Below are 24,399 nucleotides of genomic sequence, written 5' to 3'. Positions count from 1 at the left end.
TGCTGCCTAATACGATTAACTAGTAAACTACTTTATAAAGTATATACTTAAAATATTATTTCTAAGCAACGGCTTAAAGCTTACTTTTGAGGTTATAAATTATTGGATCTGTTTTCAGCTGATGTGGACAGTTTTCATTCTGTGGAATGACTTTTATTTCATTGTTAGCTTACATTGTCTCTCTCGTATTAATTTATATATGCAGACAAATTGGGATCTGTCTTAATAATATTTTTTTGTTGTGTACATCCTTACAAAAAAGAAAAGCTAAATTCCCTTTAAAAACTTGAATCTTAAAATCCACTGAGCAACACATTAATGTGTAATCTTGCACTGCAAATCATCACTAATAGTTACTATGCAAACAGGTAAGCTATCAAATATTGATCCTCTACCTTTACACTTATGTCAGTATTTATTGCCAGAGCTTAAGAGGGTGATTCATTGATCCTTCAGTCTATGGTGATGATACCCTCCTCCGAGCTGAACTGGTTCACCAGCATGTCATCTTCCTCCTTCATGGAGTTGAGCAGATACTTGACCCCAGCTTTCACGCCGGTCTTCACCCCTGCACCCAGAGCATAACCTGCTACACCAGCAGTCCCACCCGTGGCGACCATGAGGGCATCTGTTCCGAGGTCAACGGCGCTCAGGATGGCTCTCTCCTTGGCTGTTTCAGAGCAGTTGACTGAGGCGTAATACACAGCTGTGCCAAGGTTGTAGAGTGTGCTGACTCCAGGGATCCACTCCATCACACTGTACACACGCTGCTCGCTTTTGTTGATGCAGTTCCTCTGGGTGCTGCGTTTCCACCGGTGACCAGTTGCTGCTGTGGCGCTGCACTGATGGATCCAGGTCTCAGATTCTGTGGATTCAGATGGCAATATGTGACTACCTTTTTTCCACACCGCCTGGTACATTCCGGATGTGTGACGCCCACTGGTCACACCAGCACACAGGAATCCCAGTCTTTCACAGCTGCTCACAGCATCCTCCAGTCCACCTGTGCCTCCCTCCACAGTGTTTCCTATCAGCATGGTCCCATTTACTCGACTCCAACCCTCGCAGTGTCCCTCCTGATTAGTGTTGTCTTCTCCCACGAATGCCAGCTGCTCAATGTTAAACATCACAGCTTTTATGTGTCGCTGAGTTTGATCTCTCCCTGAAGGCAATGATGCTGATGTGGGTGTTGGTGCAGCTGCTGATTTGCTCATCCTCCGCTCTATTAGGCCCTCTACCTCCATCAGGAGCTCCTCTGTATCAGCCACTCCCAGCAGATCATACAGCTTCAGCAACAAGGTGTGTGCTTCCTTTGGGCACCCTGCAACCACCAACACAGGCACCAAAGAGAGACCCAGCAGCTCCTGGGGGAACATGGAGGACAGCGAGTCATCCACAGCACTGGCTAACAGCAGCTCCTCACAGCTGATGTTCCCCTGAATGTGTAAATGAGCTTGAATCTGCTCCTGAAGCTTCGCCCCAAGGACCGATGTCATCCGGTGGGCAGATCGGATTCTTTCAGATTTTTCCTCAGGTGAGATACCAGACTGTACTTGGGATCCCAGGAGAGAGTCAAGATTCTGTTTGGACACCTCCTCTACAGCTTTATGGGTGTCACTTCCTGGAAGCACAGTGCTCTTTTGCGCCAAAGGAGGTGGGACCCTGCACAAGGCCTGTTCATTCAGCAGGAGCTGGATCACAATCAGCCACTTCAGCTTGGAGGACATCATCCTGCTTTAAAAGAAAGCTTTTCCAAAGCCACTACACTATATCGGAATAGTAAAAACAAGGAAAACACACCAAAAACATTATGATTTATCATTGTATGTGCTGAGCAAATAGTGCAATTGAGGAAATAGGTTTTTTGGTTAGTTTGTCATCATAGCAAGAGTAAACCAGTGTGTCTTGCAGATGAGTTTATTATTTTTTAGCTGCCGTGCAATGTTAGCTTTGTGGTGTTAAATCCTTTGCTGCAGACACTAAGCAAATATTTACTCAGTGGTGTTTATGCATTTGCAAAGGTACGCTGTGCAGTAAAATAATCTTACTAGAGGAACATTTAAATCCTGAGCAAAAGTGCTGTTTGTTAAAAAAAAAGAGTTTATTGCACTGTAACTTTAATGAAAACAATTTGCTATTAACAAATCTATTCTACATCTAAAGTGATTTAAAACAAAAAAAGCAAAAGCAGTAAAAAAAATTAAAATTTCTTTTAGCAAAGCAAGAAAGAGTCCTTAAACTGGCCCCTCACTTGGAGCTGAAGCTATTGCTCATGCCCTGTTTAGTTCTCTAAAACAACTAAAACAATTTTTTTTTACATATTGTTTTACCAAAACGTCTTTTCATCCTGTTCCATGTGTTTATCGTACACCTACCTTATTAATAATCAGATTTGGTCCTGAAGTCCTGAGCGTGTGACCAAGATGGCTTCACCATGTAGGATGCTTTTTGTTTTCCCCTTTTTCCCTTTTCTCCAAACGTGCATAGTGATCTTCTCTCTCTTTGCCTCCAATGAGAATCTCTTTCTTTACACATGACATCCCACAGCCCTCCCTCTGTATCATCTGTCTTTCAACTCCCTCTTCTCTTTGGCCTCATTGCTCAACAGGGAGATCAGGGCTTGAATATTGATTCACGTGGGGGAAAGTCCATGTGTTCCAAAGCAGTTTTGTTTGTCTGCCCTTCCATCCTCTCATCCTCCCCGCCCCCCACCTAGTGCCTTTGCTCCCCCTGTTCCCTCTCACACAGTCGTCAGGTTTTGTTTCTGACCCAAATACTGGAAAGAAATCTCCCTTCATGCCGTGAGCGAATTTATCTCTTACAGAGCCAAGTGAAGGAGGAGGAGTGTGTGTGTGTTTCCTTTCCCTGTGCCATTATTTTACATCCTAATGCATTACGCACTCTGCTCCATTTGTTTTTGGTTTTTTTGCCCTGAAGCTCTATTGACACACAATATAACGCTAGTAAAAGTCCATCTTGCACCAAGAATACTGCAGTTTTGTCCTGGAGCATCAGTGTCTTTCAGAAATGTGACTTTATCAGATTTAAGTCTTTACCTTTATTACATTTTTAAAATTACAATCTAATGAATTGTAATGCCTGTTTTTTTAAAAAAAACTGATTTGAGGCTGGAACCATGTTCAGAAATAAGCACATATCCTGTTTTCAGTTACTATTTGATCGGCATTAAGTACAAAAGGAACCTCTCCCTTTATCCAAAGAACTTAACTTCTTGTCCTGATCCTATACCACTCACTCATTATGACTACTCTCTTTCTTTTGCACACCCATTAATCTTTATTACACACCCACTTCTACCCTTACACAAAAATAGCTTTACCCTGTTAGAATCCTGCAGAACTCTCCTCCACGTTATCACCCCTTTTGTACAAATAACAGGGATAACCTTTATTGGGTAAGGAACCGTATTCGATGACTTAAATAGACATTAAAACTGGCCTCCCCGGGACTCACTGTGAGGTTCCACATGGATTTCTCCCACTTAATGAGCAAAGTGAGGTTATGTGACAGACAGTGATATTATTGCATCTGACCAATCAGTAGTGGACTGAAGCAGGTCAGACTAGTTCAGTGTCCTTCCAGAATTTGGAAAACTGGGTTTTTCATTCCTAAGTATTCCCACACTTATAGTTTCCAGTAGTAATAGGTTCCTGTAATACGTTCCAATAACACTCTAGAGTTCCATGTATGTCAATGAGTGTGCTATAAAGAAATAAGATCATTCAGAAGCAAATTGTCCAACTAGCCTAAAAAAATAAAAATAAAAAGGTTAATTAGTCATTTAATCAATTAATCAGTCAGTTCAGGTGTTCATTGGTCCTGTTGTCATTCTTGTGTGTCTGGTCATTCGGTAATATAACATTGTGCACACACATGAAATTCAGAGCTGCTTCAAATTAGAGGATAATCAATAATATCATATGAGCACTGTGTTTTGGCCCATTTATGTTAACCAGTAATAGTTTTTTTAAGTACGGCTACGCTATTAGGTCAAGAAGACATGCTGAAGCTCTGCTGAGCATCAGCATGAGAATGAAAGATGACTTTGAATCTAGTGTGGTTGTTGGTGCCACACTAGCTAGTCTGAGTATTTCAGAAACTGCATTTACTGAGATTTTACTACACAGCCATTTCTAGGATTTAGAAAATGAGCAGAAGTTTAGTAGCTTGTTGAGGTCAGAGGAAAATGGGCAGACTGCTTCAAGCTGATAGGAAGGCAGCAGTAACTCAAACAACTACTCATCATAACCAAGTATATAGAGAGGAGCATCTCTGCACACACAGGACATCAGATTTTTAAGAAGATGTGCTACAACAACAGAAGACATCAAAGGTGTTAGCTAATGGTGTGAAAAGATTTCCATAGCACACAACGTTTGATCCCTTTATGATCACAGTATTGGCTGCCCATCTTTTAATGGCTGCTTCCAGCAGGATAACAAGCCATATGACAAAGCTCAGATCATCTCACATGTTAATGAGTTCACCTTATTCAAACAGCCTCCACAGTCACCATATCTCAATCCAATAGATCACCTTTGAAATGTAGTGGAACAGGAGATTCACATCATCGATGTGCAGCTGACAAATCTGAAGTTATCTGATGCTGTCATGCAAATGTGTAAAAATGGACATAAATCTCTGAGGAATGTTTCCAGCACCTTGTTGACTCTATGCCATTAGAATTGAGGCAGTTCTGGAGGGAGAAGTGGGTTCAACCCAATAGTAGCAAAGTATACCTAATGAAGTGGCATGGTATACTGTGTGATAGGAGGATTTCTTGGCACTAGGGGGCGATGTTATCATGGAGGACAACGGGAAAATTAGCTTTATCATGGGAGCAGATTTCAATATGAATAAAATATAGAAGAAAATCTGCTAATTCTCTTTTCAGCTGATGTGTAATCAGTTGTGTTAATTAATTTTCTAAGTTGTTCATTGACCAGCATTTCTTCCAAAGTTTACTCTTCTTTATTCAAATAATATAATGTTGTTTTATTAACTCCAGATCTTCTCTATCTTATTTATTCTTTCCCCTTTTTTCAGTGTTTTGCTCATATGCCTATGTTTTCTGTTCTTTGGATACTGTAACTGCTGGATATTGTTTGTTAAGACGTTTTACCATAACTATAACCTGTTTTACTTGCCACAAAAAGTTGTGAGAAAACAAAAGGCACGCAAGTTAAAATACTTTCTGAGAAAGTCGTCAAAAAATTCTGTGAAGAACTCTGTCTGACCTTTTTTTGTTTTTCATCTTCTAGGGTATTTATAGTAACAGATAAGATCATTACATTTATGAGCATGTCTTTTGAAAAAGGGTAGAACTATTTAAGCCCAACAAAAATAAATAAATAACAAAAAACAACAAAAAAAACCAAACATGTACAATCTGGAAGAACTTCATGGGCCCAAACGACAATATGAACAACCTTAGCCTCTATGAGTAGGAGATACCTGGGAGATGTGTTAAATAGAATAAGTTTCCCTGTTTCTACCAATACCACCTCTGTTTAATAGTAAATACAAGACAGAGAGGGGGAATAATGGCCTTATAACATTGAGTCAAAGAGCACTGACTTATTAAATCTGTTGTAAAAAGTCTGAACAAGAAGTAAAAAATTTGATGCAAAAAACATTAAGCACCTGGATGTTTCACCCATTTTATAATATTAGTATTAGTTGCTGACTATTTACATCCCAACAGAACAGAGTTGGGCTGTGGTAGAAGGGGAGATTGACATCATGGATGTGTAGATGACAAATATCGAGCAACTGTGTGATGCTGTCATGAACCAAAGTTTTAAAAACTTTGTTGAATCTGTGCCATGAAGAATTAGTGCAGTTCTAAAAGAAAAAGGAGCTCAATCGAGATAACAGCAAGATTACGTAATGAAGTGACCGATGAGTGTTCAACACAAATATATGACACTCTTGCCCAGACACAGGAAACCAGTCCTATTTAATGTGGTTGATAAATAATGTAAGATGTTTAATTACAGGACTGCTTGCTTACACAGTAATTTCTGCAGGGAATTCAGTGGAAATGACACATATGGATGGGATTAAGACCCTAGGGTCCAATTAAAAATCATCAGAAGCGTTTTCATGTAAGTGGAGCACTTTACTTACATCAACAGGTTCTGAACCACAGGTTTTTTAAGCGCCTGCTTCACTCTCATTCCAGAAAAGTTAGGCAGGCTAAGCCAGTCATGTTTCAAAATCATGACAGGGAGGAGTCGTGGAGTAAAGAAGGCATGAAACTTTGCTCAGTATCTGTCACCTACTCCACCTCCGTGTGACTGTCTCATTAAAACCTCCACTCGCATATTATAAGTAAAAGCTTTAAAAGCAGTTTGAGCCGCCAGATATAATAGGTCCTGATTAAAAAGAATTTTACCACAAAATCAAGGTAATTCAAAAACAAAATCAGAAATCTAATATTTGCTTCTTTTTTTTTAATCACAGTCAATGGAAAAAAAAATGAAAATGAAAATTAAACAATGTAATTCATTACTGCTTGGAATATTGCTACAAAACAAAAAAAAGAAAATAGCTGGAAGCCCCGAGGCTGGAGTCTTATCCTACGTTCTCATCACTCAGTCATCAGAACAAGGTGCAAACACCGGTTTGGGCAATGCATGACTGAGCACAACTGCAGCCAGACATATTTGAAATACATGTTTTTTAGATAAGTAGGTACAGCATTTGTAGTTTCTTCTGATGGTTCTAGTTATTGTGAAGTAATGGCACAAGAAGTCTCTCTGCAAGAGAAACTCAATGAGCCAAAGAGCTTCTAAGTCTTTAATTAAGTGTGATTGATTCAGTCTCATGGGGTCAGGAACCATGAGCACACACACACACACACACACACACACACACACACACAGGCACTGATACACTGATTACTAATGAGTATTTGTTTTTGTGAAGTTAGAAAAACTTCCTCTATTTCCTTATTAAACTTTTAGATTTATTGTTGCAATAGAATATTTTTGCCTATGGCAAAACTGGATTCAAAGTAACTGAGGTAAAAAAAAGAAAAAAAGAAAAAGAAAAGCTCAGAACTTTTATGTGTGTCTGAAAGAAATTGTTTGATTGCAACCATGAAGGTGGAATAATGATAATAAATCATATATCAGTATATGGCGCATGTCTGTGTGTGCGCTTGGCCAGTAACTAAACAGCTTCAAAGCCCTTCAGCGAAAGATGAATTGTTCTCTGTGCATTTCATGCTCTGTACAAAATGAAAGCTTTAACATTCTAGAGCAAGTTTAAGAGATGCTAATACCAGGTTTCAGCAACTATGGACAGAGTTAGCTGGGTGATGCCTATTGCTAACTGCTAGAGTCATTTGAAAGTAAATAAAGCTATCAAAGCATTATCAATTTATCAAATTAACCACTGACAAATTGAATAAAAGTGTTAAAAATATTTTCCATTTAAAAGTAAAACAAAAAGAAAACAATGAAACCAATTGTTCTGCATGTAATGAGTAGGCTATCTGTAGGGGTGTTTCTTCTGTCTCAACAAGCCACTGATGAGCTGTTGGCACTGTAATTTAATTCAGTTCAGTTTCATTTATAATCTGACCTAATCACAACAACAATCACCTCAATGTACTTACAACAACGCAGAGAAAACCCCAACAATCAGACAACGCCTTATGAGTAAGCGCTCGGCGACAGTGGGAAGAAAAAACTTCCTTTTAACAGGAAGAAGCCTCCAGCAGAACCAGGCTCAGGGAGGCCATCTGCTGCGACCAGTTGGGGGTGAGGGGTGGGAGACAAGTGAAAGACACGCTGTGGAAGAGAGCCAGAGATTAACAATAACTAATAATAAATTTTGGAGAGTGAATCCAGAGAGAACGCATAGTGAGTAAAAAAGGTGACTGAAGAAGAACCATTGCATCATGGGAAGCTGCCAGCAGCATAGGCCTGTTGCAGTGTAACCAAGAGTGGATTGAGAGTCAACTTATCCAGTCTTAACTAGAAGATTTATCAACAAAAAAAAGAAAGTTTTAAGACCAATCTTAAAAGCAGAGTGTGTCTGTCTCCCAAATACAAACTCACAGAGAGAACTGGTTCCACAGGAACTAAATGCTGAAGGCTCTGCTTCCCATTCAACTTTTAAATACCTTACGAACCACAAATAAGTCAGCAGTCTGAGAGCGAAGTGCTCGATTGGAGTACTGTGAGGTCTTTAGGATGAGACGGGGTTTGATTATTTACTCTAATTTTAGAGATGCTACACAAATGCAAGAAAGCAGTCCTATATATTTGTCTAATGTGCACACTGAAGAAGATATCCTGGTCAAAAACAAGTCCACCTGGTTAGATACCACGTTTCTTGGATTTTTACAATAACCTTAGTTTTGCCTGAATTTAGAGGTCATCCCAGTCATTATGTCTCTAAGACACTGCAGTTTAAGTAATAGCTTAAATCTTGCATGTGTCATCTGGCGTCATGGATAACTAAAACTAGGTTTCATTTTCATAGTAATGACAACATACGGTATGTTTTATGGCATATGGTAAACAAAACTACCCAAGGGAAATATGTCTAATGCAAATAGAGTTTTTCCTAGCAACTAGCAACCATTTCTGTGAAACTCTGTGGAGCTAATAAACTGTAGTGTTTGAGAAACAGGAAGGCTGACTGACATGTTTGACAGGAGATAATAGTTAAAACTTTAATGTGGTGATGTCACTCATTACATTAAAAGGAGCAGCAATGCTAAATAATCAAACACACACGCATCATTAAATTTGCTCTTGTGAATGTCTGTCACTGTAACACGAGTCATCCTTAGAGTAACATGCAACAAATATCCGCAAGCTGCACCGCCCTAAAAAGTTAGTTCACACCCTGACCACAAACCTAAACTCTGCCTCTTCAACTCATATGCTTCAAACATGTTACTGTAAGCCATCTGACACTTTGTGTTTCATTTTCTTTAAGAGCACGCATTTCAGTGACAGAGAGATTTCATGTGAGAGATACAGAAGAGTAACTCTAACAAGAAAATTGAGCAAAACCTGTTGCACATAATGAATAGATAAAAAAGTATGATTCATTTTCTGATAGCTGCTTCCAGCTGGATAATGCACCATGTCACAAAGCTCACTGTAGTCATATGGCCTTCACAGTCATCAGAGCTCAGTTCAACAGTGCACCTTCGGGTTGTGGTGAAACAGGAGATTCTCATCGTGGACGTGCAGCCGACAAGTCCTTGTTAAATTCTTCATTTTTGCCCAAAGAATTAAGACAGATTTGAAGCAAAAGTCTAACTGGGTGGTAGCACAGAGCACCTAAGGAAGTGGCCAGTAAATGAATGTATTACAGAAAATAAGTAAAGGTGTATTATCACCTGTACTATGCTGATTACTGTCATTAATACACTAGGTGAACAAATACTGAAGATGTAATGTGTGACAATTTATGAGATTTTCACTGTTCAGACATGCCTTTTCATATAAGCGTCATCAAACTTGAATTTCAATTTTTGTTCGTGGAGGAAGAAGTCACTCAGAAGTCTTCAGCTTGTTGTTGCAGTTGTCATTAACTCAGAGATCGTAGGAGGTTTGCACTCTGTCGAATTACAACTAAGCCAGTGACACCAGAACAGTCTGTAGGGCGTGCTCTACTTTCCAAGTCCAGACACACAGGACCATTACACATAATTTCCTGGGGCATATAAACTCACCCGTACATCATCCCATGGTTAAGTTTATTATTTTTAATATCATTACTGGAAAAAATCTTATGTCTTCTAGACTCCCTGTTATATTAGAATTCTTAATCCTACAGTAATAATAAAAGGAAGGTTTTACTACTTAGTGTCATTAGGCCTTTTTCCTAAGTCATGGTAACTCCCAGGAAGTAATGTACACCATATACCACATTAAACATTTTCTTTTAATGTCTCTTTCATTAAATAAGGAACGGATAAAGGTCTGTACACAGTTCAGCATACAAATAAGCTCCAGATGACTTTCTTTTCTTCTTTTAATGTTTAAGCCAAAGTTTTATCCACATGAGGATGAAACATTTAGCTTTATTGTGATATTTGTGCAGATTTTTTGCCTGTTTCTTTCTATGTCTTATTGAAAAAAAAAATCCTTTTTTCAATGAGGAACGTCTAATGAGGCAGTTACTACAAATTATGTGTATACATGTGTGCGCGCAAGGGTGGGACAGAGTTTTGGGTGGTGGGTGGAGTGCTAATTGGATTAAAAATGAACTCAAGCTATATAAAATTTGAGAAAGAGAAATCCTGCTGTGTTAAAAGACTGGCTTCAACGTGACATGGCGCTGCTCTGATGCGAAGTGAAAAGCTGGAGTGATTGTTGGTTTATACGTAAAGATCAGCTCAGGGTAAGATTTTTTACACTTTTGGTTTGTTACATGAGTCCTTACATGGCTGACTGCATGAATTAAATTATATTGTGGGATTATGTGATAACACAATACAAAATATTTTAAACCATTTTGACTTAAATCATAAGCAATTAGGTCAAAATGTATCACTTGATGCACTGTACTTATCTGATTATTTAAAACTTGCTATTTTATTCCTTAATTATTCTTATTTCTAGCAGCCAGTTGAGGTGGGATGAGGTGAGAATGGATAAATATAAGTATGGGTGAACAGCAATGGAATGATAGCAAATGAAAATAATTGTCATACTATATGCACAAAATATGGGATACACATTACAGCTGCAGGAGCTGCTCAGACATTGGAAATCCATGCCATGAAGCTCCTAGCACAGTTTTTGTGTTGATGCCAGAAGAAGTTTGTAGCCTTTCAGTTATTAAGTCAGCACACTTTTGTCCACCTCAGGACTCAGCGACTGGTCATCACAACATGGTTGCAGCTGGGATAGGCTGCAGACTATCCAAGTTGCCAAAGGGCAAGAGGCAATCTACGCCCTGGAAAGGTCACCAGTCAGTCGGAAAGCTATGACAAAGAGTCAGACAACTATTTGCACTCACAATCACACCTACAGGCATATAGAATTACCAATTAACCTAACACCAGTAATTCCATGTCACTGGACTGCGGGAGGAAGCAAGAGTACCCAGTGCTAACAGTGGCATTCACCCATTCCTTCATAAATATTTGTAAAGGTGGACTGCGTGGCTACGTATTTGACTTACGTCTTTGAATACAACTGAATTCAAAGATTAAGAGGTGTGACACAATACTTTGTCTACATGGTGTTTGCTCAGTCAGTAAGCAGCTTTCAGATAAAGTTTTTATCAACAGTAAAATGTTTCAAAGGTTAGCTCCTCCTCAGACTTCTGAAAGGAGAGAAAATATAAATGTAAACAATAAAACAGGAACTGCTCACGTTGACAAATAGACATGTATTTGACATATATTTGACAGAGACTGACAATAGACAATGCCATCCTTCTATCACTTATCTGGGTTTGTGTTGCGTGGACAGCAGTTCGAGCAGTGAGTCATTCTCAAGCCATCTGAGAACTATGATCTCTCCAGCGAGTCCTCAGTCTGCCCTGAGTCTCCTCCCGTGGCAGACAATAGACAGTGTTGTGTATTGTGCATATCCAGCTGGCATAATTATTAGTTCAGAAGGTGTTAGAGGAAACACTGAAACAGTAGTGTTTAATCTGTATTCTGTTATGAACACACTAGAGAAGGTTTACTGTAAGCTTGTGCTTCAGCTGTAACATACAAAATTCAAGAGGAATGCTCATGAAATTCTGGAAGAATGTCATGTTTTCTGGGGTATATACCTGAATCCCACAAATCACAAAACATTTAAAAAATTCAGTCAAAAATGCATCACAGTCAACAGACAGAGGAAAAAATAATATGAAATCAACCACCTGCTATGAGGTTTAGTTCACCTTTAGTTTTAAATACCAATGCCACAGCAGATTGTATGTTGTGTGCTTTATTAAAAACTAGTACTTTAGGTCTGTGTAATTTTATTGGACAGGGAGCTCATCATTTTGTATTTTGAGGAGGGCGTTGTCTGTCATATCTGTCCAAAATATTCCATATTTGTTTAACTGATTTTAGATCTGTTGTCCTTCAAAGCCATGGCATCATTTTCATAGTCATCAAACTAGTTAGTGATCCCTTTGGCCCTGCTGAAAAGACCACTCTGATCAGGACAGAAATGTTTCATCAAGTGTCATTAACAGATAAATGTGGCACTTAGGGCAATTTTGTGCTGATTTGCTGACCCTCTCCCCCAAAAAAGTCACGTTCTGTAACTGTCTCTGGTCATCAACTGTCCCACAGCAGAACAAAGTCACAGATCCCATCATTGAAATTGCCAAGTTTTCAATGTGTTCCTTTTGGTTTTCTGCATAGCGCTCTTCATGCTGTTAACAGCATGAGATTTACGTTCCCTCATTTGAAGCACAATAAAAGGGAACAAGTGAATTATTTTATGGAGAAATGGCTGTGGTCATGGACAGCAGAATAGATTAATAGATTACATAATTAACACGAGAGTTAATGGACTTTATATAATGGTGGTGATGCCACAGAAGCAAATTGAAGCTTTACTAAACCAGTATTAGGCCTTTAGAGGCTCGTAACATAATATTTAAGGGTAACCAGTGGGAAGATAATTGCTATGCATCTAAAACCTCGTTTTATCTATCCATGAACCAAGATGACACACATCAGTTAGTTAAACTGCATGAGTGTCTTAAAAGACATAAAGACCTGGATGATATCAGATTTCCTGCTTCTAAAGTCAAATCAAACTGAGGTTATTGCACTAAGCCGTAAAAATCTGATGTCCAGCCAGATGCTTATTCTGGATGGCAACATCCTGTCCCAGAGTGATGCTGAAAAACTAGTTCATACATTTGTTACTTCAAGACTGGACTACTGTAATTCATCATTATCAGGATGTCCTAAAAACTCCCTGAAAAGTCTTCAGTTGATTCAAAATGCTGCAGCAAGAGTACTCATAAGGACTAGAAAGAGAGAGCATATTTCTCCTATACGAGCTTCTCATGTTTTGGTTCCCAGTTAAATCCTGAATTGAATTTTTAATCCTTCCCCTTATATGTAACGTCTTGAATAATCAGGCCTCAGTAAGACCTCACAGTACCATATCACTTTGAATCGAGCTCTTCACTCTCAGACTGCTGGCTTACTTGTGGTTCCTAGAGTGTTTTAAAGTAGAATTGGAGGCAGAGCCTTCCATTTTTAGGCCTCTCTTCTGTGGAACCAGCTCCCAATTTGTATTCAGGACACAGACACCCTCTCTGCTTTTAAGATCAGGCTTAAAACTTTCCTTTTTGGTAAATCTTATAGTTAGGGCTGGATCAGGTGACCCTAAATCCATCCTTGGTTATGTAGGAATAGGCCTAGGCTGCTGGGGGCCAACTGCCCAGGATGAAAATGACACAGGAACTATTAGAAGCAATTATAGGCATTGCCTTAGGTTTGCTTAACTATTCAGAAAAACGGTATTGAATGTTTATATTTGAGCCAAATGCAAAAATAGATGTGCTTTAAACCAAATACTCAAAAACTCATATTTTAAGACACTCTGGGGTCAACAATAATTTGATATGCATCATTCATACAACTATATGAAAACGAGTGCCACAGTTCTGCACAAGGCAGATGAGTACCACTAAGATAAACTGGTGCCTTAAAGATTCAGTATTTAACTATACTCAAACAGCTTTGCTGCATCGTTGTAAGCTGAAGTTACACAACACATGGCTAAGTGTTGTAGAGGACAGTTCAGCAGAGAACAAAGACCACCTTAACCACAGATACATGGAGACCCATCTGATTCCCTAATGTGTAAAGTCACTTGCAGCTTAGTTTGTTTTTCTTTTTACCTTTAATCCAGTGATTCACCGTTCAGTGAAGTGATGGAGAGAACACATTTTTCACTGGTTGCATTGAGTATCTTCATCTTACTTACTGTGAGGTGTTGGTGTGAGGAAGAGGCCTACAGTCCACTGACAGAGGTATGACTAAGTCAAATGAGATGCACTCACATTTCCGCGCAGAACTTCTGAGCCACTGCAGCAAAAATTTTAAATAAGAAGTTGAAAAAATAACAATACTGAGCAAAAGGCTAACTTGTTTTCACTGTCCCCCAAGGCTGGATCAGACAGTGATTTGAAGAGATTTGATGACATTGGTTATGACAGCTTTCTGGGTCTGATGGGACGGAGAAATACTGCTCCGACAAACAGTATGCCAAGAATTTTTGCTTAACTTTTGCTAAGAATGAAACTCATTTAACCTGTAGTTGTTTTAACATAAGAAGCAGCTGAATTCAGTTTTAAACAAGTGTTCATCATTGTGCTTCACTGAATGCAATATTTTTCTTTTGCAGGGCACACTGATCACAGCCTTGCTGATCTGTTGGGGTGGAGAACAAGTGAGTGCCTTTGGGATCAGTAGAACAGTTCTTACTATATATTACCAAATTTCCCCCTGTGGGACAATTAAAGGATTATTCTATAGAAGGAAGATGTGCTGATAAATGAATTAGATGCATTTTCCTAAATCTCAGCTCACTTTTAAGCACCTTCAGAAGCACTTGTTGGTTAGGTTTAGGCTCCAAAAACAACATGGTTAGGCATAGGTGTTAAAACAGTAACAGTAAACCACATTTGTTGACTGATGAGCTGGGAGCAACTGATCATTCTCAGTCAAATCAAGAGGCAGCATTACACTCTCTACAGCCTCTCCACACCCTTTCACACCTGTTACAGGGGCTCAGGCTGAACCTGTGAAAAGGTGGTGGATAGGCCAAGTTTGGTGTTCTGTGTCAAGTGGCAAATCTGGTTCCACGATGCCTGGCAGTGAGCAGTGTTTCTTAAGCAGTGTAGATAACATGAAGGCACTTTACTTTTCTTTACAACAGGTATGACTAGTCTGCGTGGACACAGGTATGCACAGAAGAGAGGAGGCAGTTTCACTGATCATTGAAGGCTGAGGTAAGAAACCTGCTCACTTGCGAAAAAAAGACAAAAGAAAAAAATGTATCTTTTTTGTACAAATGTTTTGACTGAACTTTGGGGTTTTTTCCCCTCAGGATGGACTGCTTTGTTTAATGGAGACATGACACATGCTCAACCCTCATGGTGAAACTTCGGCTCTTCCATCGTGCTGTAAACCCTCAGGGCTATTGTACCTGCGGACAATGTCCATCCACCCATCAAATATTATTCACAGTCATAGTAACCCTGCATGAATGTTCCTCTGCTGTGATGAGAAAAATGCTCTGACATTATGCAAATACATGTGAACAAAAACAACATATACAATAAAATATGCATTTATTTATAGTGATTAAATTACCATTTCACTAAAAACAGTCCTGCACAGCGATTACATTACGTGTGCTCACACATTAAAATGAACTCATATCCACACTGAAGTGTATCGACTCAATTAAGATTTCAATTCCAACATAAACACATTTCAAATATAAATATAGCACTGTACACCATTCCCTTTAAGAAAACTCTGAAATGAGAAGATTGTCAAGGACTGCCCCATTGGAAATGATGCGGCTGATATCAAATGTGAGCGTGAGCAGCCAAAAGAAAGATGAGAAGAAAAAAAAAACACATGCTCTGGTGAACATGCATGTATTCATGCGCATACTACAGAAACCAAGTGTAAACACAAAGTTTCATTTGAAAATAGCAACCTCGTACATTTTTAACCTTGAAGAAAACGTCGTCAAAAAAAATAATAAGAAAAACAAAAAGAAATGGCCACTGTTCCATTAAAACATTTAGTCAATCTGCAGATAAAAGTCAAATTCCTTCTGCTCCTTTCAGCATTTAATCTCGCCTTTGGTGATTACTGCATCTACCACAGGTTTAGTGTCTGGTTAGAAACTAGCAAAAGAGCTGTTATTAATTTTATTTTATTTTATACATGTACAAAGTGTGCCAACTTCTAATGAGGCCTGACTGGCAAAGAATTTCAAAACAACACCATCTTCTGTTTAAAAAAAACAACAAAAAACAAACAAACAAAAAATTCACTGGCCTGAATGAAGGTCACACATATTACAACAGAAGGAGTCGGTAAAATAAAACACCCATCTGAAACAACACTCTCTTCACGCTCATGTCACAGTGCTAAGTCAAGTGTGCAGCTAATGGCTGGCTCATACAATCTCAATTTACAAGGCACAAGCTAATGACTCCACTGTGGGAAGATGCAGAAAACTGTGTGCAGCACGTTACACAGAAAGGTAACTATGTGCTGTGGGTGGGTTGATTAAGATCACTTTTCATTCCAGAGAAGAAAAAACAAGTTTGACTAACTTGTTCTTCATCCGGCTGAAGACGTTCACACACAACCAGCGCTACTCAGAAAGTCCGTGTTAACTGAACAAAGTCCTCTTAAAAAAAAACAAAAGCAAACAAACTACCAGTGCCGTGAGTCACTGCACAATTAAATAAAAAGCTCTAAGTCTCTAAGTCTAAGTCTCTAATTAGCCCGTCCACATATAACAGCTCAAACTGCCTTCACTGTTGTCTTGTGTTGAAATCTTTGGCTGCACTGTAGAAATTTAGATAGCTGCACCTGATACCTCATTATTGAGGAGTATGCAGTCACAATGTTTTCCTACAATACATTTAGTAATGTATGACATCTTTTATATCAAATATTAATACAATCAGTTGCCAGTTTATTAGATACACCTAGGCACACATGTAATAAGTTCTTCTTTCTACACTAGTTTCAGACACATGTTTTATGTGTAGCTTGAGCATTGCACAGCTGGATAAGTTAATTAAACAGAAAGCACTTCATAATGGATTCTGTTTCAGCTCTCGTCTACCTAATAATCTGGCAACTGAGTTCATTTTTAATATCTGTTACTGTTTAATTAAGGCTGAATGTGTGATAAAAATTTATTTTGCCAGATTTTGAGAGTATATACATTGCTATTTAACCATCCATGGGACAAAATGTTTCATTTTATAGAGAATAAAAGATTGACCTATTCGTCACTTTTTTAAAACTTTTTTTTCACTATTACTTGGAAAAATGGGAATTTCAAAAGAGATCCACTTTGCTTTTAGGAAAAGATAACAGCCGTTTTTCACCATTCCTGATGTCTGGTTTACCAAGAGATGCAGACTAATGGGTAAATAAATATTCCGAGTTAAGTGTAGCTAATTCACTTAAGTAAACCTTTTAGACATATGCAAGGTCTTGGTTTAAAACATATCTTCAAAGAAAGAACTTGTCAAAACACAAAACAACCAAAACTAAAAAGTAAAGAGATGCTGCCCTTGTATTTTATGTGAAAGGGCTTTTAAGCACAACCTTAAACGCTAGTGTTTGGGAGGCATCAAACTCTCGTAAACAACAATGTGATCTGACAAAAACCAGGTTTCAGGCACATATAGCTATGAGTGTGAACTGAAGCATAACAACTCCAGCAAGCATTAAAGAGCGGTAGAGCAAGTGTTTGTGGGACTGTCGTGGTAAGAAATGAAAGAACAGAAAAGTAATTTTTTTTTTTTAAATGCACGGGAAATATCGGTTTACTTTGTTTTCAGAACAATAGAAAGGTGTTTCCTGTTATGGAACAATCTGTAAAAACACCTGACAAAACTGACATACAGAGCCACAGGTCACCTTTTAGCATGGAGAACACCCAGTCTTGCTGTCACAGTTCACTAGCAGTCTAAGAGGACAAGGATTTTATACTTCACTTTGATTATCAGAACGGATACCCAAACAGTCAAAACCCCAAATCCACCGCGAATCCTAATGATCAGTACCCTCAAAAACTGCCACAAAGTCCAACTGTTATTTACCCTCGGCAGCAGGAGGACCATCTTTACCATCTACAGGAGGGGGATCTTCATTCTGTCTCTTGTCAGTCCTGGATAGGTCTGGATGGATTAGTTTTTGTTCCAGCTTTTTGTCTTTTTTCCCAGCATCCCAGGATTCTGACTTCTTTATCCTGTAGCCAGGTGGGGTGGGAGGCTGATAGCGATATCTGTAGCCAAAGGCACGCAGGTGATAGGTGTAATATTCCATTAAATACATGCCTACAGCATCCACGTAATGGAAAGATACTGAAATGTCCGAGCAGCAGTTAGGACCCTAAAAAAAGAAAAAAAACAAAAACAAGATATGGTTATTAATACACATGAAAGCACGTTTGTTGTGTGAACAAAAGAAAATGTCAATGTGAATGGGTGGAGTACAAAAGAAGACTAATTGTCTTGTGTCAGAGCATATATTTATGCTTTATAAATCCAGAAATAAATGCAAGACTGCATCAGTTTGGTTAAACAGTAGGGCAGTAACAAAACAGCAGTACTCAGCCCACAGTCTTGATGCGATATCACCATTTTGTCGGTCTAAACACCATGTGTATAAATGCTAGTTGACAGTGACAGTGATCATTTTCGAGATGCTCATGCGGATTATGATTTAACCAGGTGTAGCTGTGCTAGTTAATGACTGATTAAAGAATGCTAGTCTGTTTAAACATATAATGTTAAAACTAGAGATGGCACGATACCACTTTTTTATGTCCGATACCGATATCATAAATTTGGATATCTGCCGATACCGATATGAATCCGATATTGTGTGTTTTTTCATCAATAAAAGTGTTTTTTTAAATATCTTGCTGCATTTTGTATAAGTTCATACTCAAGTTTAAATAAACAACAACACTAAAGCTATTCTGTTATACCTGTGTGTAAAAAAATACACTGCACCCAAAATATTTCATAGTTCAGCAACACTGATCAATCTAATAAACCTTACCTAACTTAAAACCTAACTTAAACCTGCACCATCCTTCCTATTCTGGTATTTTAAAGAGTACTTAGCAGAAATATTAAGCAAACTAACTAATAGGGTTGCAAACTCCCAGCAAAAAAAAAAAAAAGGGAACCACCCACCCTCCACCTCATGATGCTTAATCGATGTAATCAACTTTAATTTGATGCAGGGTGAAAAAAAAATGCACAGAAATAAATTATTTTTCAAGAATAATTAAATGGATTCAACATCTTTCTTCAACAGAATTGCAGAATTCACAGATGGTACCTTCCCAAAGGAAAAAGTACTATAGCTTACTAGGGTAAATAGACTTAAGAGTTACTATATATAGTAATGGACTTCTATACATTTTACATCAGATTAAAACTTTGGATGTAAGATTCAGATAATTATTTATTAAAAGCTAGATATTTAAAATGAGAATAAGAAAGAAAAGTATGTCTTTGTGCCCCCTTTTCCCTGTTCATGCCCTATCGGCCCCCCTGGCTAAACTTTGCTAGATCCGCCCCTGCACAGTTACCAGCCGTCAGCTACGTAGAAAAAGATCCTGGTGTAGAAAGTAATATTAAATAAATTCTAACAACAGCTTATCAAGCTTAAACGTGCTGCTGTTGTTCAGCCGCTGTTTTCCTCTTTCTGGCGCGAAGTGGGCCAAAAACAAAGAAGAGAGACGGACTCGCGACAGAAAAGCCGATCAGCTGATCGTTAAGCAGTTTCACGATTGAAGTAGCAGCAGCAGAGGGAGAGAGAGAGGCAGTCGCTCCATATATCGGTTGTTAAGCTTAACATGGGAACGCTTTACAAACATTCAGAGATGAACTTACACACTTGCTTTACTTCTCTCTGGGATAACTTCCTCGGAGATGAAATGCTGGTTTGGTAGCCAGGCTACAAATACACACAGCTGCTCTATCACGTGAGGCATACTGCTGCAACTGCTACGGTTATGAGCCGAGTTACGCCGTGTCGCAAGTTTTGTGAGATGCTTTTTTTGATATTTAATGGATCGGATTACATTTTTTATTTTTCGCCGATATCCGATCCAGTAATTTAGGTCAGTATCGGACCGATACCGATACGTAATATCGGATCGGTCCATCTCTAGTTAAAACTGGACCTTTTATGCACCCTTACTGATTTTATTCTTGGACTCTACTAGAGTAGCTTTGCATGATCCAAATTTTAAATTCATCCGGATTTATCTTATACTGGACCGTTCTTGCAGCCACTCAGTTCAACCACTGTCCTATATTAGCTGCTCTTCCAGTAAGTTTGCTTTCTTCAGACTGCCTGCACCTTGCAAGCAACAGAGTGCCGTCCAAAGCTTCAGCTTTTGGCTTATAGAGATTAAGCATATATACATTAACCTCAATAATGAAAAATCCAGCCTTGCTTAATATTAGCTTCCACCACTGTAACATATGCATGGATGCCAGAAAGAAAAAATAACAAGCATAACAGGTTCACTTTCAACATTGTTCTAGTATGGAGTGAACTGCACATGTATCCGAATATTTGATTTTTTTGTAGGTGAGAATTCTGTTAAAATATTAATAGTGTTCAGCTTTCTTTAAACCTCTTTAATAGTGATGTCAAGAGTAAATACAGTATCAACGGTGTTTGCCACACTTGCCTCTGAGATGGGGTAGTAGCAGTAGCTCCAATACCAGAAGCTCTTTGGAAATTTGGCAGTGAGGTGCTGCTCAAGGACAAAGGGATGAAATGTCTCCCTATGAAAAGAGTCTCTGGAGTCTCCAGCCAGCACCCCAACTTTCTCCATGCACTGCCCCATTGCCAGGTCCTCTACAGAGGTAGTATGAGTACACTGTTTGCTTTTAAAACCTTCTACAAATCTTCGCAAAGCCTCTTTGCTCAGTACATAGCCTGCACCACCGCTCATGTAGCCCTGCTTAGTGTAGGGCTTGAATCGTCTGCCGAAGTAAATAGGCTCATCAGGAGTGTGGTTTGCAAGAACCCAGCGCAGGTTGTCCACTATGACATAGGTGTCGTCATCTGCCTTGAGGAACCAATCTGCTTCATCTGCATAATGCTCATAGGCATAATGGTAGGCCCGAATTGTTTTCCAGTACAGCTGATCCCGACCCTCCTTTGTACCTAATCCCACGGTGGGGAAGTCGGGGTCATCCACAGAGCTCATGAAGACCACAATATTGCAATGGCGACTCCAGGTGTACTTCACATGTCGAGTTTTCGTCTCCAGGTTTTTGGGTCCAGTCATCACCCAGCAAAGAATACGCACCTTTTTGTACAATTCATCAGCCATGCTGCTATCCTCACCTGGTAAGGAGACACAGACATTATTATCATTTTACTGACTGAAAAAAAGATGAGTCCAACTGCTCCAGGAACCTCCCACAATTACTGATGGTCCTGGAGGGTAAACTAAAGGAAAGACATTTTGCTCACATGTTGTTGTTGATGGCTGTACTTCCAGGCTCGCAAATACACAGTACAGAAAAAAAAGACAAGATTTCACATTTAATTTGCTGATGACAACATGGAAATATTGAGACTAGGTGTGGTTGGCAATAATCCTGTTACAAAAAAAGCAGTGCAGATCAGTGCAGTGCAACAGCTATTTAGATAAACAGTTTGGGCAAGTTACCAGTAATTAATTATTTCACTTTAATTTCACATCAAACCTGAGTACTCAAGGTATATTTGCATATACTAAGATACCAGATTACAGGAAAAGTGGGGATCAATCAGGTAATAATATGCTTTCATGCACTACAATACCCCATGAAGTCTGCGGACCCCTGCAACATTTTACTATAGCATACAAAATCTGTCTGCCTGCGAGCTCCTCCAACATAATCAGGAGTGGAGCAACCAAAATGTGCACATATGTGGTGTACATCTTAAGCCTAGGAAATGTATGAATATTAATATGAATTGCCTGGCAACCAATGGGTAAAAGAATCCATTTCAGCATTTATGCACCTATATCATTTTATAAAAGTATGATATAATTGATTGGTCTGATAAGCAGTGTAAGCTGATCAAACCCTTTCCTTTGAAAGATTCAAAAACTTTATTTGACTGTCTTTCCAGTTTTATCTGTGATCTTCTTTAATAGGTGTGATGGCTGCTTTGAATATTTTCTTTCACTGTTGTGAGTGACTCTGTGTGTATTCAGTTTCGTTTTTCCAGGGAGGACAAAAAGCTCTAGTAACGAATAATGCTGAGTCAATACAGTCATATGTACTTTTATTCACAGCTCAAGCGAAACTGTTACTAAAATGGTTTTACTTACCAGCGGTCTGCTAGAAATCTGCTGACTTAAACAAATTACAGAGAAATGAGAGGTTTTTGTTCCCCTGTCCTGGATTAAAGAAACCAGTCTTCCAATTTACATTACACTAACACAGTTGGCCTCTCCCCTTAAATGTATGCTAATACTCTTGTTTGCACTGTCCCTGTGCTACGTGCTCCTGAGCTTTCCCATCTTTCTCCTTCCTTGTGGATTCCAGGTCAAGACCTGCCTACTGCTGAGCTTCCTGGGGATGTAGTCAATCATCTCCACTTCATCCACATGATTATATGACTCCTTGTTTGTTCTTGTCCACAGTTCTCCCTTGGTAATGTTATAATCTTGATTGGTTATAAGGGATTTATACTTCTTTGTTCTATGCCATAGGTATACTGTAACCGCAAACCTCTTTGAAATCCTAGATTGTGTCCTGACGTGCACGTCCCTAGAAACATAAACACACAGCTGCCTGTAGAGCCCACTTTTGACTACATAACTGCATCATGGACTTTACATAGATTCACATAATAGAGAAAATATTCAGGTATAACACGAAATACTACTTAGCTGTTATAAACAAGGCTTGAGAGAGTTTAGCCTGCAGCAAAGGAAAACAACTGCAATCTAAAACAAATGTAACTTGGTTCTGTTAATCGTCAAATGCAGAACACATTTTTGTTAATCAAAATAAAAAATATTGAAAAATAAAAGACAGATTACTGCAGACATTTTAGTCAAATAAGGCAACAAGGCGACTCAGAACCTGTGACTCAGAACCTAAGTGAATGAATAACGTATAATCTTCAAGAATATAACTATATAGTTTGTGGTCATGTGCAAGAGATAAAGTTTTATAAACCGGACTCAGTCCTTTGCCTTGTTAAGAACAGATGTCCTAAAAGTCTGAAGATAAATAAATGATAAATGAAGATAAAAAGCAGGTCCTCACTTGGCCTGAATATATATTCTTGCTCTGCTTTAAGCCAAAGCATTTAACCCCATTAAAACATTGAAAGGTTTTTACCTATATTTTTAGCTACTGTAGCAGTTTATGGCACTATATACTGGGTGAAAAGCTTTCTATGCTCCACTACCTACACATATAAAGCACAAACAGGGCTAGCAGAAAGTGAAACTGCTTCATATGGGGTAAAACGTACTACAAGGAAGAAGTGAGATTTTAAAAGGAAGTTTTCATTTATGCTGTAAATGTAGCTGACCAAAGTCCACAGCTGAATGCCGTATATTATTAAACAAAACAACAATCTGACATTTTATCAGAAAATTCAAAGTCTGAAACACACAGATTGGTGTTTAATTAAGGCATTAAAGAGGCACATGCTGGCATACCTATGTGATGAGGGTGCTTGAGGTTGAAAAGTGCAGACCTCTCTTTCTTCCACATTTTCTTTTCCTCCTCGAGCTGTTGCTGGTAGTCCTGAATTCCAGCGAAGGTGCCGACTTGCTGCATTGACACGGTCTTCTCAAACCAAAGCTGCCGCAGAAACACGTACAGCGTGAGGGTTCCCACCACGAAGCCCGCATAAAATGAGATTCTGGGTCCGAGGGTCTTCATGGTGGACCGGATGTCCTCACGGGCAGTGACTTAACTTGGCAGCAGCTGCGTACGAGAGCAAAGGAAGCATGGACCTAAGTTTCACTACGAGGGTCTCGAGCTGTAGACGCGTTGACTATGAGCATAATGGCAAGTGTTTGTCACTCCCCGTTAAAAGGTGTGGTTTACTCACCAGCGTTAACCTATGAACCATAGCAGCTTTATGACAGCACAGTTAGTCCATACGCGTTGAAACACTTCCTTGCATAAAGCAGCGTATTTCTTTAGGTAGCTCTGCTAGCCACACTTGCTAAGTTAACACGTATGATGGTCGGTGAAGGGGTGGGGTAAAAACCTGCTGGGTAAGCTAAAAAATGTGTATATTAACCGAGAAAATAAAATCTCCCCGGAAGAAAAATAGAACTAAGTACAATCACAGTCATAACCAGTTAATCAGTTGCTCCAGTCCTGTGTATTGGGACAGCTGGCGATAGCTAACTGGCTAGTCCGTTATTTTTCCGAGTGCTAACGTTAACTTTCCATCACGTCGCGGTTACACGCAGCCAGAGGAAACGACCCAGCCCACCGACGGGCTGAAAAAAGATCTTGACAGGAATAAAGTCAGAGAGTTTAGTCAAACTGTCACGCAGATTACAACAGTACTACTAATATTAGACGAAACACTGCAAGAACTACATCTAACTTGTCTGCCCGCTTTCTTCCGTCTAAAAAAAGTTACTTCCGGTC

General features: G+C 39.0%; 2 protein-coding genes and 1 long non-coding RNA gene across 4 annotated transcripts in view; 1 reads left to right on the top strand and 2 right to left on the bottom strand.

Annotated features, from left to right (window-relative positions):
* The window catches only part of stat2 (signal transducer and activator of transcription 2), a 16,326-nt gene extending 13,779 nt beyond the window's left edge, over positions 1-2,547 (bottom strand). The window contains exon 1 of the mRNA XM_019358931.2: positions 2,376-2,547. The gene's annotated coding sequence lies outside the window, so the exon portion shown is untranslated. The remainder of the gene's footprint in view (positions 1-2,375) is intronic.
* The window catches only part of LOC102080359 (uncharacterized), a 19,800-nt gene extending 4,013 nt beyond the window's left edge, over positions 1-15,787 (top strand). Inside the window, exons 1-6 of one of the 2 annotated variants that reach the window (XR_269234.3) lie at positions 10,311-10,395; positions 13,881-14,001; positions 14,138-14,231; positions 14,376-14,420; positions 14,910-14,982; positions 15,081-15,787. This is a non-coding gene — a long non-coding RNA (uncharacterized LOC102080359). Of the gene's footprint in view, positions 1-10,310; positions 10,396-13,880; positions 14,002-14,137; positions 14,232-14,375; positions 14,421-14,909; positions 14,983-15,080 lie in introns of those variants that run through there. The other variant, XR_003220155.1, reaches the window with a different exon arrangement.
* LOC100700985 (glycoprotein-N-acetylgalactosamine 3-beta-galactosyltransferase 1-B) lies at positions 15,308-24,399 on the bottom strand. The gene is made up of 4 exons (XM_019358933.2): positions 23,846-24,399; positions 23,448-23,718; positions 20,457-21,121; positions 15,308-18,130 (listed from the first exon to the last, which is right to left on the bottom strand). The coding sequence occupies exons 2-4, from the start codon at positions 23,671-23,673 to the stop codon at positions 17,831-17,833; spliced, it is 1,191 nt and encodes a 396-aa protein (XP_019214478.1). The 5' UTR covers positions 23,674-23,718; positions 23,846-24,399; the 3' UTR covers positions 15,308-17,830.

Source organism: Oreochromis niloticus, linkage group LG5 (assembly GCF_001858045.2).
Source record: "Oreochromis niloticus isolate F11D_XX linkage group LG5, O_niloticus_UMD_NMBU, whole genome shotgun sequence".
Classification (NCBI taxonomy): Eukaryota; Metazoa; Chordata; class Actinopteri; order Cichliformes; family Cichlidae; genus Oreochromis; species Oreochromis niloticus.
Note: the sequence above shows the minus strand (reverse complement) of the source record. Positions and strands in the feature narration are given on the sequence as shown.